Below are 13,704 nucleotides of genomic sequence, written 5' to 3'. Positions count from 1 at the left end.
TGACAGCTTTTAGATGGGATTCCTTGGGATATGATTGATATCTTGCGCACATACACACGCTAAACATAATGTCGGGACGAGAAGCAGTAAGATAGAGAAGTGATCCAATCATACCTCTATACCGTTTTACCTCTACGTTCTTACCGTTTTCATCTTTATTCAAGTTTGTACATGTTGGCATGGGGGTGTCAATGGCCTTGGCTTTTGCCATGTCAAATCTCTTGATAAGGTCCAAACAGTACTTTGTTTGACTCACGAATGTTCCTTCTTTGAGTTGTTTAATTTGCAGACCGAGAAAGTACGTGAGCTCCCCCATCATACTCATCTCGAATTCACCCTGCATAAGATCCGAAAACTCTCTCACGAGATTCATGTTAGTAGACCCAAATATAATATCGTCTACATAAATTTGTACTAATATCAAGTGCTTTCCTTGACGTTTAATGAAGAGAGTTGTGTCAACCTTTCCTCTTGAGTAACCTTGATCGAGTAAAAATTTACTTAGTCGCTCATACCAAGCTCTAGGAGCTTGTTTGAGACCATATAAAGCCCTTTTTAGTTTATAAACATGATCAGGATACTCATGAGATTCAAAACCCGGAGGTTGTGCGACGTAGACCTCTTCATTTATGTGACTGTTAAGGAACACACTCTTAACATCCATTTGGAATAGTTTAAAGTCTTTCGCACAAGCGAAGGCAAGGAAAAGGCGTATAGCCTCGAGTCGGGCAACCGGCGCATAAGTTTCCTCATAGTCGATGCCTTCCTCTTGGTTATACCCTTGCGCGACTAAACGCGCCTTGCTACGGGTTATTACCCCGTTTTCGTCCAGCTTGTTCCTAAACACCCATCGGGTGCCGATTACTCGATGATCTCGCGGAGGAGGGACAAGGTCCCAAACCTCATTTCTAGTGAACTGATTTAGTTCCTCCTGCATTGACAAAAACCAGTGTTCATCGAGTAGGGCTTCTTTAGGGTTTTTAGGTTCCATTTGCGAAACGAAAGCGAAGTGATAACAGAAATTACTTAGCTTCGATCGAGTTGTAACACCCTTTGAGATATCTCCGAGAATGTTGTTGATTGGATGGTCTTTGGGAGACTTCCAAGCTTGAGGGAGATAATCGTTTGAAGGCGGATGAGCTACCTTGGTTTCCTCATGGTGTACATCTTTATCCTCCTCAACTTTGACTTTGTCGGGTTGATCAATCCCCGGCTCGCCACCTTTGAGTATGTCTTCCGTAGATGTACCTGCACCATGAACAACACTACCCTTTCCTACGTTTCTCGGATAGGATTCATCAAAAGTGACATGTACAGACTCTTCCACAGCAAGTAATCGTTTATTATATATTCTATATGCTTTACTCGATTGAGAGTATCCGAGGAAGATACCTTCGTCGGCCTTGGAATCGAATTTGCCCAAGTTTTCCTTTCCATTATTTAACACAAAACATTTGCAACCGAAAACATGTAAGTGAGAAACATTTGGCTTTCGCCCTTTTAAAAGCTCATACGGTGTTTTATTTAGAATGGGGCGAATGAGCACCCTATTCAAAACATAACACGCCGTACTAATGGCGTCGGCCCAAAAATATTTCGGTAAACCACTTTCGTTAATCATTGTTCTTCCCAATTCTTCCAAAATTCGATTTTTACGCTCCACAACCCCATTTTGTTGAGGAGTACGTGGAGCGGAGAAGTTATGATCGATACCATGGTTACCGCAATATTCTTAAAATAAATGGTTTTCGAACTCACCCCCATGGTCGCTTCTAATTGAAACAATGTTTGTATTTAATTTATTTTGGGAAATCTTAGCAAACCTTTCAAAGGCGGCGAACGTATCACTCTTGCTTACTAAAAAGATAGTCCAACAAAATCTAGAAAAGTCGTCCACTATTACGAAACCGTAATAATTTCCTCCTAGACTTTTAATCCTAGATGGCCCAAATAAGTCCATATAAAGAAGTTCAAGAGGTCTCGTTGTTGAAACGATATTTTTGGATTTAAATGAGATCCTCGTTTGCTTCCCTTTTTGACAAGCATCACAAAGGTGATCCTTGGTGAACTTTATTTTGGGGAGACCTAAGACTAGATCTTTTGAGACTATTTTGTTTAGTAAGTCAAAGTTAACATGTGCTAAACGCCTATGCCATAACCATGAATCTTCACTCATTGTTACAAGGCATTTGTCACTTGTTAACGATACTTCGTTCAAGTCTAACATATAGACATTATTCACTCGCAGGCCATTAAACATACTCTTCTTATCATCATTATGTACAATTTTGCAACAATCTTTTGAAAACGATACATCGTATCCTTTGTCACATAATTGACTGATTCTAAGTAGATTGTGTTTAAGACCTTCGACAAGCAATACATCAAAAATAGTAGTGGAAGAAGGGTTACCTACACTACCTTTACCTAGTATTGCTCCACGGTTGTTGTCACCATAGGTTACATATCCTTTCTTCTTAGCCACGAAGTCAATGAAGAGTGATATGTCTCCTGACATGTGCCTTGAGCATCCACTGTCGAGAACCCATCTTCTTTCGGTGGTCGAGGCATTGTACCTATGGAAATGCAATTAACACGAGAAGGTACCCAATGGCTTATTGGGTCCTGAATGGTGAGTAACGAAATGGTTGCATTTAGGCAACCATTGATAAATGCCTTTAGGAACTAAGAATCTCCTAAATCTGCATTTAGCAATGGAGTGGCCTTTCTTGCAACAATAAAGACAAGAGACATTAACATTTTGATTACCTTTGTCGTCTTCATCCTTTATAACATATTTATATTTTTGATATGGGTTAACCATACTTTTTCGAAAGTTTGATTTATCGATTGCAAAGGTAATCTTGGGCTCAAGAGCCTTGTCAAGTTTGGCCTTTAGGTTTCTTACTTCACCTTGCCAAATATAACAAGTATCACACCCAAAGTTAATCTTCCTACTTCTAAGGTCCTCACAACCTGTTTTTGTGCTTTCTACTATAGAAGCTTTGAGTGCCTCAAGTTTCCTTTCGGGTTCTCGAATTTTTTGTTCCAAATGGGTAAAAATTTGGTTATTTGAGGCAAGCCTTTTAAAGGCCTCTTTAGCTTCACAGTGTAAAGTATCAAAAGCAGCTTGTAATTCATGATGAGACATACTAGAGGATTTTTCATATTTAGCATGTCGTACTTGTTTCTTTTTGTTCTTTTGATGAGCAGATAGGCATAGGTTTGCGGCTTCATCTTCATCACTAGAACTTTCATCATCGGAGGAGTCGCTATCGCTTTCCCAAGCTATGTATGCTCTCCTTGGCTTTGATGATCTCTTGTGTGATTTGGATGATTCCTTTTCCTTTGTCTTTTTGTTCATCGGACAGTCCGGTTTGTAATGATCGGGCTTCCCACAAGTGTAGCACGACCCTCTAGTCATTATACCTTTTGAGTCATCATTTTTAGAGTACCTTGATTGTTTCCGGAAGTTTACCAAGTTCTTCTCGGAATGTTGGATGTCGTTCTTTCTCACGTAACGATTGTAACGTTTAACGAACAGCCCCATATCTTCGCTCTTGTCCTCTTCTTCTTCGTCGCTCGAGGAATAATCACTTTGCTCTTTTGCTTGAGACTTCGAGGAGGAAGTCTTAAGAGCTATGGATTTCTTTTCACTCACCTTTGCTTTGTCCTTCTTTTCTTTCTTTTCGTGTTGTTCTAGGCTCAAGAGTACTTGTTCGTGCTCTTGTAGTTTGCCAAACAATGTTGTTAAGTCTAATATGGTAAGATCATTCGCTTCTTTGATGGCGGTCACTTTCGGCTGCCATTCCCTGTTAAGACATCTCAAGATCTTATTAGTAGCAACATCATTGGAAACCGGCCTACCTAGTGAATGTAATCGATTGATAAGATGAGTAAATCTCTTTTGCATGTCAGCAATGGTTTCCCCTTGCTCCATGAAAAAGAGATCAAACTCTTGTGTTAGTGTGTTGATTCTTGCCAACTTAACATCGTTCGTCCTCTCATGGGCGATTTGTAGTGAATCCCACATGGCCTTAGCAGTAGGACAATGGGATACACGATAGTATTCATCTACACCTAATGAGGAGATTAGGATATTTTTGGCTTTCCAATCATAATTGTATTTCTTTTCATCATCATCGGTCCATTGTGCTTCGGGCTTAGGCACTAATTCATTATTCTCATTGGTCATGGTTATTTCAATTGGACCATTGAGAATAACGTTCCATATTTTTCTATCTATGGAATTTATGTGCACCCGCATACAGTCTTTCCAATAACTATAATTTTCACCATTGAAAACGGGAGCTTTATTATAAGCCCCTTTAGGTTCGTTAGCCATTTTCTATCAAAGTTATATTTTGAAGCACGGAGTGAACCGGAGCTCCTGATACCACTTGTTAGACTATGGCACTGATCTAGAAGAGGGGGGGGGGGGGGGGGGGGTTGAATAGATCCCAATTAAAATTTGAGTTGGCGCTACCAATTTAAAAATTGGTTTTGAAAATTTGTTTTAAGTGCGGAAGCGGCCGAGGAAAATATAGTCTAAAACGAACTGTTATTGGAAAACCGGATATGCGTCAAGCCTATGGATTAGTGATAATGTAAAATACGAATCACTACACTCGTCACACAATCAAAGATTTGTTTCACTAGCTAGGATTCCTAGTTCCAATGATTCAAAGAGCAAACCAAACTAGATACACAACTAAGATAATTTTGGTTTAGGCAAATTATCAAACACTTGGTGTGTAAAAACACTCCAAGTGATATTTATGTTGAGTAAGTGATTCCAATTAATCTAGCACAATATCCTATTGTACTTTGGATTCAAAAACAGAGTTTTAACTTCTTACTCAATTAATATCAAGGTTTGATAAAAGTGCTTACACAAAAATCACTTAATTTTTAAGCTAAAAACAAATATGCAGAAAATTAGAGAAGGCAAAGATTTGATGAGGCAGTTCCCCCGTCGTCCTCGCTTCGGGGTACGTCTGCCCTCAATTCTAAAACTAGAATTGAGATGATTTAATAGATATCACTTGTTGAGTATAACCGTTTATACAAGGATTGCAAAGCAAATATACAACAGAATTCTCAAGACGTTGAATGTTGCTTTCACTCATTGTTCCTTGATTCAAGGTGAATCAAGTCCTTCGATTGTTGTTGATAGACCTCCGATTCCAGCCCCTTTGTTGAATAACCCTCAGTTCTTCAAACCCTCGGCCCAGCTGATCTCAACTACAACAAATCGAACCCGAAATCTTCCCTTCAATATCACTGAATTCGCTACTAGATTGATGAAGACTTCCTCTTCTCAATCACCTTCGCTCAGCTGAAAATTGATGAAGAATTCGTCCAAAAACCCCCAAACACAAACCAGTCTTGGAGGACAAAACCCTAACGGTTTTATTCAAGAAAAAACCTGTCACAAGCTTCAACCCGAACCGGATTCCCCAATCTCGGCTTCGAACATTATCACCTTTAACCAATCACAAAGCACTTCAAAAATGGTTGTGTGTAGTTGATGTGTTGTGAGATGTTGAAGATGAAGATGATGAATCTTGGACACCTATTTCACTTTTTCTTGTTTCTTTGAACACTTGAATCAATTTGACAAATGTTGGTTGATACAAGTAACTAAACTTCTATATATAGTAACCAACCTACCAACCAAACTTAACAGCTTTTCAAACAGAGTGGGAAGTACTCAAAAACTGAATTTGCGCACGAGCGGTCGACCATAGCAGGTCTATGCGTCGATGCATGGCCTGCAGTTTTGGACAGACTGAAGAATGCATCAGTATGCGTCGACCATAGGTCGGCGTGCGCTGACCCGTGGGAAAGTGAAAGCTTCATGCGCCGACCCTAGGTCGACTCAAGTCTCCATGCGCTGACCCGTGACCAACTGCACTATGTTATGCGCCGATTAAAATTTGAGTCGGCGCTACCAATTTAAAAATTGGTTTTGAAAATTTGTTTTAAGTGCGGAAGCGGCCGAGGAAAATATAGTCTAAAACGAACTGTTATTGGAAAACCGGATATGCGTCAAGCCTATGGATTAGTGATAATGTAAAATACGAATCACTACACTCGTCACACAATCAAAGATTTGTTTCACTAGCTAGGATTCCTAGTTCCAATGATTCAAAGAGCAAACCAAACTAGATACACAACTAAGATAATTTTGGTTTAGGCAAATTATCAAACACTTGGTGTGTAAAAACACTCCAAGTGATATTTATGTTGAGTAAGTGATTCTAATTAATCTAGCACAATATCCTATTATACTTTGGATTCAAAAACAGAGTTTTAACTTCTTACTCAATTAATATCAAGGTTTGATAAAAGTGCTTACACAAAAATCACTTAATTTTTAAGCTAAAAACAAATATGTAGAAAATTAGAGAAGGCAAAGATTTGATGAGGCAGTTCCCCCGTCGTCCTCGCTTCGGGGTACGTCTGCCCTCAATTCTAAAACTAGAATTGAGATGATTTAATAGATATCACTTGTTGAGTATAACCGTTTATACAAGGATTGTAAAGCAAATATACAACAGAATTCTCAAGACGTTGAATGTTGCTTTCACTCCTTGTTCCTTGATTCAAGGTGAATCAAGTCCTTCGATTGTTGTTGATAGACCTCCGATTCCATCCCCTTTGTTGAATAACCCTCAGTTCTTCAAAGCCTCGGCCCAGCTGATCTCAACTACAACAAATCGAACCCGAAATCTTCCCTTCAATATCACTGAATCCGCTACTAGATTGATGAAGACTTCCTCTTCTCAATCACCTTCGCTCAGCTGAAAATTGATGAAGAATTCGTCCAAAAACCCCCAAACACAAACCAGTCTTGGAGGACAAAACCCTAACGGTTTTATTCAAGAAAAAACCTGTCACAAGCTTTAACCCGAACCGGATTCCCCAATCTCGGCTTCGAACATTATCACCTTTAACCAATCACAAAGCACTTCAAAAATGGTTGTGTGTAGTTGATGTGTTGTGAGATGTTGAAGATGAAGATGATGAATCTTGGACACCTATTTCACTTTTTCTTGTTTCTTTGAACACTTGAATCAATTTGACAAATGTTGGTTGATACAAGTAACTAAACTTCTATATATAGTAACCAACCTACCAACCAAACTTAACAGCTTTTCAAACAGAGTGGGAAGTACTCAAAAACTGAATTTGCGCACGAGCGGTCGACCATAGCAGGTCTATGCGTCGATGCATGGCCTGCAGTTTTGGACAGACTGAAGAATGCATCAGTATGCGTCGACCATAGGTCGGCGTGCGCTGACCCGTGGGAAAGTGAAAGCTTCATGCGCCGACCCTAGGTCGACTCAAGTCTCCATGCGCTGACCCGTGACCAACTGCACTATGTTATGCGCCGACCTGTGGTCGACTCAAGCCTCCATGTGCTGACCCGTGACCAACTGCACTATGTTATACGCTGACCCGTGGTTCATGCGCTGACCCTTGCGGTCGACTCAAACCCTGCAAATCTGCAAAAATTCATATTTTTGTGGTTTTCATGCATTTTGTCATGACCACATTTTATCCACATATGTTGTATGAAATATAGCAGTTTAGATGAGCATAGAAAAGGATATGATAGGTGATATGTTGCATTTGTTTTGTAGAGGTGGAATCGACAATGCCGATTCATCCATGGTGGTCATTTGTCATCATTGAAACCTATGATCGTATGTTGTATGGCAATTTGCCCTTACACATACATTGTGTTTTGTGTCACCAAATCATACCGATATATGAATAACTCGTTGGAATTTGATTGTAGTGTAGTGAAATGCATGCTTTGACACTTAAGTGGTACGGTAACTCATGGACTCATCTTAGCTCCTGTGAAACCTCTGTAGAAATTATCCCTAAGAGCTTATAGTGATTCAGATTGGTCTAGTGATTTGGATGATAGGCGCTCTACATCTGGCTCGTGTGTCTACTTTAGGCCAAATTTAATTTCTTAGAGCTCAAAGAAAGAACATCGTGTTGCACGCTCTAGCACCGAGCCAGAGTACAAGGCCTTAACGCATACAACATTTGAAGTATTATGGATAAAATCTCTATTAAATAAACTCAGGATCAGTTACATACCGACCACACTGCTTTGTGATAACCTCAGCACAGTAATACATTCACATAACCCAATCTTACATACTCACACAAAATATATAGAGTTGGATATTCACTTTGTTCGTGAATGAGTTGTGGTGCAAAGAATGCACATTCAGCACGTACCGACTCATGCACAAATAGCTGACATCCTCATAAAACCTCTATCAATTAATCTCTTCACAAGTTTTCATGACAATCTCAAGTTGCCTCCTTCAAATCACCATGAGCTTGAGGGGTGTATTAGAGTATAATTAGTGAAGTTAGTTGTAGGTTGTTAGGGTAGTTATGTTAGTTGAATATTGTAACTAATCTAGTAGGTAGTGTAACTTGAGAAAATCCTAATGTATATAAGCACAAGCATGAACTCCTCAATGTATGATAACTGATAATGATCATAACATTCTCAAGCAAGAAGATCTTGCATTATCATCATGAGTTATTCTCATTCAAACAAATTCAAATGGAGCTAAATAATTCGGATTATATAGTTAGGATATTTGATTCATAAAATTAAATTAATTTATATATTTAGTCTTTAAGTATCTAATATTAAACTAGCTATGTTGATAATCATACAAATTCATATATAGGTAGTGCATGTTCGAACTCGTGAGATCTTATCCATTCTAATCATTAAATAATTAGCAAGAAATAAAACACCAAAATTCTAATGGAAGTTAGACTTATTAATGCTATATCTGACACAATAAAATTATTTTTTTAAAACAAAAACATCACAAATTATATTATGCATACAACACATACAATTGATCTTAAATAACTGTTGTATTATTTTCCAAATTCATTGTAGCTATATAATACTTTCTGTGCCAAACTCTGCTTGCTTCATGCTCCAAGCATTAAGTTGTGAGATAACCACACTTTGGCTTCCATCATTGAATACAAAAAGATGAGCATCTCTGTCTATAGCATAAAATGGATAAGCTCTACTTGTTATGCAAGCTCTCCCTCCATCTCCAAAACTCTCAATAATGGACCTATCAATCTGCATACATTAACACCTCATATATATCAAACTAGAAACACCTGATAAAAAATTGAACAACACTTGTGAAGAAATGATAACAAATAAACATACCAAGCTTCTAAGTGAAATTGTTTTGATACTGGGATCAATGTCAAATATAGTTGCATATATGGTTTTATCGAGGCCTTGTCTCAATGAAGACCTGTAAAGTGTACACAACTTAATTTCATTAGCTATAGTCTCAAACGCATACTCGAATTTTCTGCATTAAAAGAAAATGCAGACATGCAATTTAAAGTTCTCGATCATTTGATACAATGATCGAGATCAAAATTGCGGCTGTGAAAAAACTAAATCCCTCACAGGAGTGGTTCAATCAATGTCATTATGAAATGAAATATAATTACTGCGTAATAAGTTTGGAGAGGTTAAAAAAACCTGCTCATATCACTGCACATCAAGCATATATATCTATCGACGACTCTATATATTCTGAACGATATCGTAGTCCTCTCCGTCTGGTCTTCTGATGCTAAAGCTTGCAAACCAAATGGCCCTATCACCCCTTTTCTTGATGCATATTGTTCACTAGAGAGTACTTGTGGATCAACTTCACTTGGATCTAGTAACTCAGCACTTTCTAGATCAGGTAGCTCAAACAAGACTTCCACATCAACCTTGAAAAGTAAAATTAAAAAGTAGCCACAATAAATACTTCAGATCGATTGTGTGTCTGGTGTTCGACATGACTCTGACATACATAGTTACATTAGGTTAACTACGTACCTGAGATGCAGTGATACCTTTTACTTCAAGAGTTGATCTAGTTAGGAGTGTCTCTCCCGTGATACTAACTTGATTGTCACGTAGTTTTTCTAACTCTTCAATCGGCCATTGCATTAATTGCTTCCCGCTTTTATCAAGCCAAAACTTCCTAGGGATCGCCTACATTGTAGAGAAACACTAATCATATAACTATTATCTAGATGGTGATATAAAAGATAGTGCAAAGTTTTAAATTGCAGTTGCAGTCGAATATCAGTTCTAAATATCATGAAACTAAAATAGAATACCTGTAGACCAGCCCATCCTTTTTCAATGTCATCTTGTCTAGAGTCAGTTTCTCTCACCCATGCCCATAATATTCTTCTGTTCTTAGCATAGTCAAAAAATGACTTTGAAGCAAAAAATTTACCATAGTCAAATCTCAAGTCATTCCAAGTTCCACTATATTTTTCATCAGGAATGAACTTTTCTTGATCAGAATCAGATACATATTTCCCAATTAAGTAGTAATCGATATGCGTTCGTTGATAGCTTATCTTCAAGACATGTCTAACACTTGAATTTTCCATAGATGTATCAACCCCATTTGTGCTATTGATATACACAGGAAAAAAATCTGGACATTCAATAACACCAGTACCTTCTGTTACAAGAAAAGGATTAGGATCAACTATCCAAGTATCAAAATCATCACTTTTGTAAAGAATAACTTTTCCTTCATCGCCATTTTGAGCACCAATTATGACCCTCCATTTTCCATCTTTTCCTTTCCATGCAGTTGAAGGGTCTCTGAATTCACGCTCTTCGACTTCATTAGGTGCCGTCATCAAAGGATTTTGAGGGTGTTTTTCCCATTCCCTTAAGTAAGGATCAGATAGATTTTTCGGCGTAGCTAAGTTTTGAACTTGGTGTCTTTTTTCATCAATTCCTGTGTATAACATAACAGGTTTTTCACCTGGGAGTATAGTGGCTGATCCTGAGAAGCAACTGTTGATGTCACCAGCACAAGTTGGTGTAATAGCATCATTGAGATGAATCCAATTTATGAGATCTTTTGATACAGAATGAGCCCATACCATATTTTTACCAAAGGTTGCTCCATCAGGGTTATATTGGTAGAAGAAATGGTAAACTCCTTTATAGTACATAGGTCCTGTCACAGAAAAATAATACTAAGTTAACAATCATTAGATAATCACTTTTGCAAGTGGTTTCATTGATTTAGTTAAGGTGTATAATAATGTATTAGCAAATGATATCGATTTTAAGCTACTAAACAGGATAAGAGAGAGTTTGCAAATCCTATCTTAACTCGCAGAAACCGATATTGTTTAAAGCCAAACAATATGTATATATAGATAAAAATAAATAGCTGAGATAATGAAGCATACCATTAGGATCTGCATGATGAAGTGAATTTTGGTCAACAAAACATGTCAAATGATACAAAAAAGAGTTAGATATATAACATATTACACATGTTCAAAAAAGTAAATGAAAAAATGAGTGCTTTTACCATTCATCCAATTTTTGGGGGGCTGAAAGTGATACCAAGTTCTGTATGGCTGTTCTGAATTGATGCTGTTTGAGGATGCAGCATCCTTTGTAATATTTTCCATGATGATTGATAGAGCCAAGGTCAAAGGAACATATATCAACAAGAACAAGATTGCAAATATGGTTTGGTTTGATCAATTAAGGACTAATATATGCAATATTTTAATGCACTTAATTAGTCTTCCAATTGGTGAATAGATCATGACAACATATTCAATATTTATAGTGAATTTGTAGAGGCAAGTGCATAAATTATTAGAATACAGACCCCATTGCAAACTATATATTTATCAAAGACTTGACTTCCATAATCTTTATTATAAACACATGGGTCAGTTTAATTTATAGTTTTAAAAATATAAGAGCTAAATCGTTTCCCATTTTAATTAAAAAATAAATTTTATAATAATAAAAAATAAAAACATTTGTATAATATTTTATCACAAAATTTTTGTCATTGGTCTGAATTAATACTAAAAAATAATAAAATATATAAGTTAACTTGTCTTAGAAAAATATTCTACAATCAAAAAATATTAGCATCACTATGCAAAGACCATTTCACTACGGTCGATAAAAGTATACCATCACGGTTGATCAATCGTGATTAGGTAGGATGTGGTTGTAAGTATATTGTTTTTCAGCACAGATTTAAAACTGTATTGATAGACTAGATAGCGTGCTATCGATCACAACTGTTATCTTAAACAATCATATATATATATATATATATATATATATATATATATATATATATATATATATATATATATATATATATATATATATATATATATATATGATTGTAACTGTGGTAAAATGTTAATTTTATAGACGCTTTAATTAAATAATTGTTGCTGAGTTTCGAACTCATGATATATATATATCATGAGTTCGAAACTCAGCAACAATTATTTAATTAAAGCGTCTATAAAATTAACATTTCACCACAGTTATAATTTTCAACCATGGTGGTATGTATACATGAGTTTATTATAAAATATGTGAATTGTTTGTTTTTCCTTACCTCTCAATGAACATATACAACCATTCAAATTATTAGTTTTTCGAATTACATACATCTTGTAAATCATCTCTACTCATTAACATATAGAATTTAGTTCAATGTCCTAAATTCTTCAAAGCAACGGTTCATTCTCTTTTAGTTTATTTTGAAAAACAATAATTTGTTGACTAATTAGGATTCATCGTCATCACTATCATCATCTTATCTTAAAGGATGATGATGATGATGATTATGATGATGATTATGATGATAGTGATGACGATGAATCAGAATTTCTCAATAAACTTGATGCTTTGCAAAATAAATTAGAATAGAAGAAAAGTTGCTTTGAAGAAATTGGGGCATTGAATCAAATTCTATATGTTAAAGAGCGAGAGATGAATTATAAGATTCATGCAATTCAAAAAATATTGATTGATATAAGTCGGTTTTCAAATATAACTTAATTTTTAGATTGTTATTTTCTAAATCAATTCAAATGAATGCATGCTCAATGAGGGATTAGTGAAACAAGTAATCAACGTACGATATAATAAATTCACATCTAGCTGCACAAAACAAGTTTGTTCTAGGACATAATAAACTCATATTCTAGGACATTAACAATAACACAAACAACAACATTTATCAATAAAAAAATCAACAAGGCAAAGATTTTAAAAAACAACAATATATCAACTCATAAAATGTTTCACGAACGTACCTTTAATTGAAAAGAAAGATTCGTGGAGAATGAAGACAAAGAAACGATCTACTTGTCTCAGAATGGAATCCATAATCAAAGGAGGATGAACTTGAAGTGAAAGCTGCAAATTTGTTCTAAATTTGAATGAATATTATTTTGCATCCTTCACACAAGTTTGCAGCTTTCACTTTCGCTTCATCCTCTCCTTGTATTTTTTCTTCATAGCAACACAAACCATTTATATTTTTTTCATTCATCTTCCCTACAAGTCAAAATATATTAGCATGACATTGTAATTATAACAGATGTAGAAAGCTCACTTCTATAATCCATACACTTCTATAATCCATAAACTAACAGAAAGTTCACTCATCTTAAGTTATACATGTCATTTTATCCTACAAACGACATGAAAAAAGCTATTGAAATATAAACAACATAATACATTTATTAGGTTATACATTCGCTCATATTAAGTTAACTTCTAAAGATATCATACTCATCTTAAGTTCACGTCTT

At 36.1% G+C, this 13,704-nt stretch overlaps 1 protein-coding gene across 1 annotated transcript; it reads right to left on the bottom strand.

Annotated features, from left to right (window-relative positions):
• Window positions 1-8,825: 8,825 nt before the first annotated feature.
• Window positions 8,826-11,676, bottom strand: LOC127091239 (beta-fructofuranosidase, insoluble isoenzyme CWINV1). Its single transcript, XM_051029819.1, has 7 exons — window positions 11,433-11,676; window positions 11,308-11,316; window positions 10,204-11,069; window positions 9,917-10,075; window positions 9,569-9,807; window positions 9,242-9,332; window positions 8,826-9,148 (listed from the first exon to the last, which is right to left on the bottom strand). Exons 1-7 carry the CDS (start codon window positions 11,533-11,535, stop codon window positions 8,954-8,956), a joined length of 1,662 nt encoding a protein of 553 aa, XP_050885776.1. The 5' UTR covers window positions 11,536-11,676; the 3' UTR covers window positions 8,826-8,953.
• Window positions 11,677-13,704: the final 2,028 nt, after the last annotated feature.

The sequence above is a fragment of the Lathyrus oleraceus genome, chromosome 6 (assembly GCF_024323335.1).
Source record: "Lathyrus oleraceus cultivar Zhongwan6 chromosome 6, CAAS_Psat_ZW6_1.0, whole genome shotgun sequence".
Lineage (NCBI taxonomy): Eukaryota > Viridiplantae > Streptophyta > Magnoliopsida > Fabales > Fabaceae > Lathyrus > Lathyrus oleraceus.
Note: the sequence above shows the minus strand (reverse complement) of the source record. Positions and strands in the feature narration are given on the sequence as shown.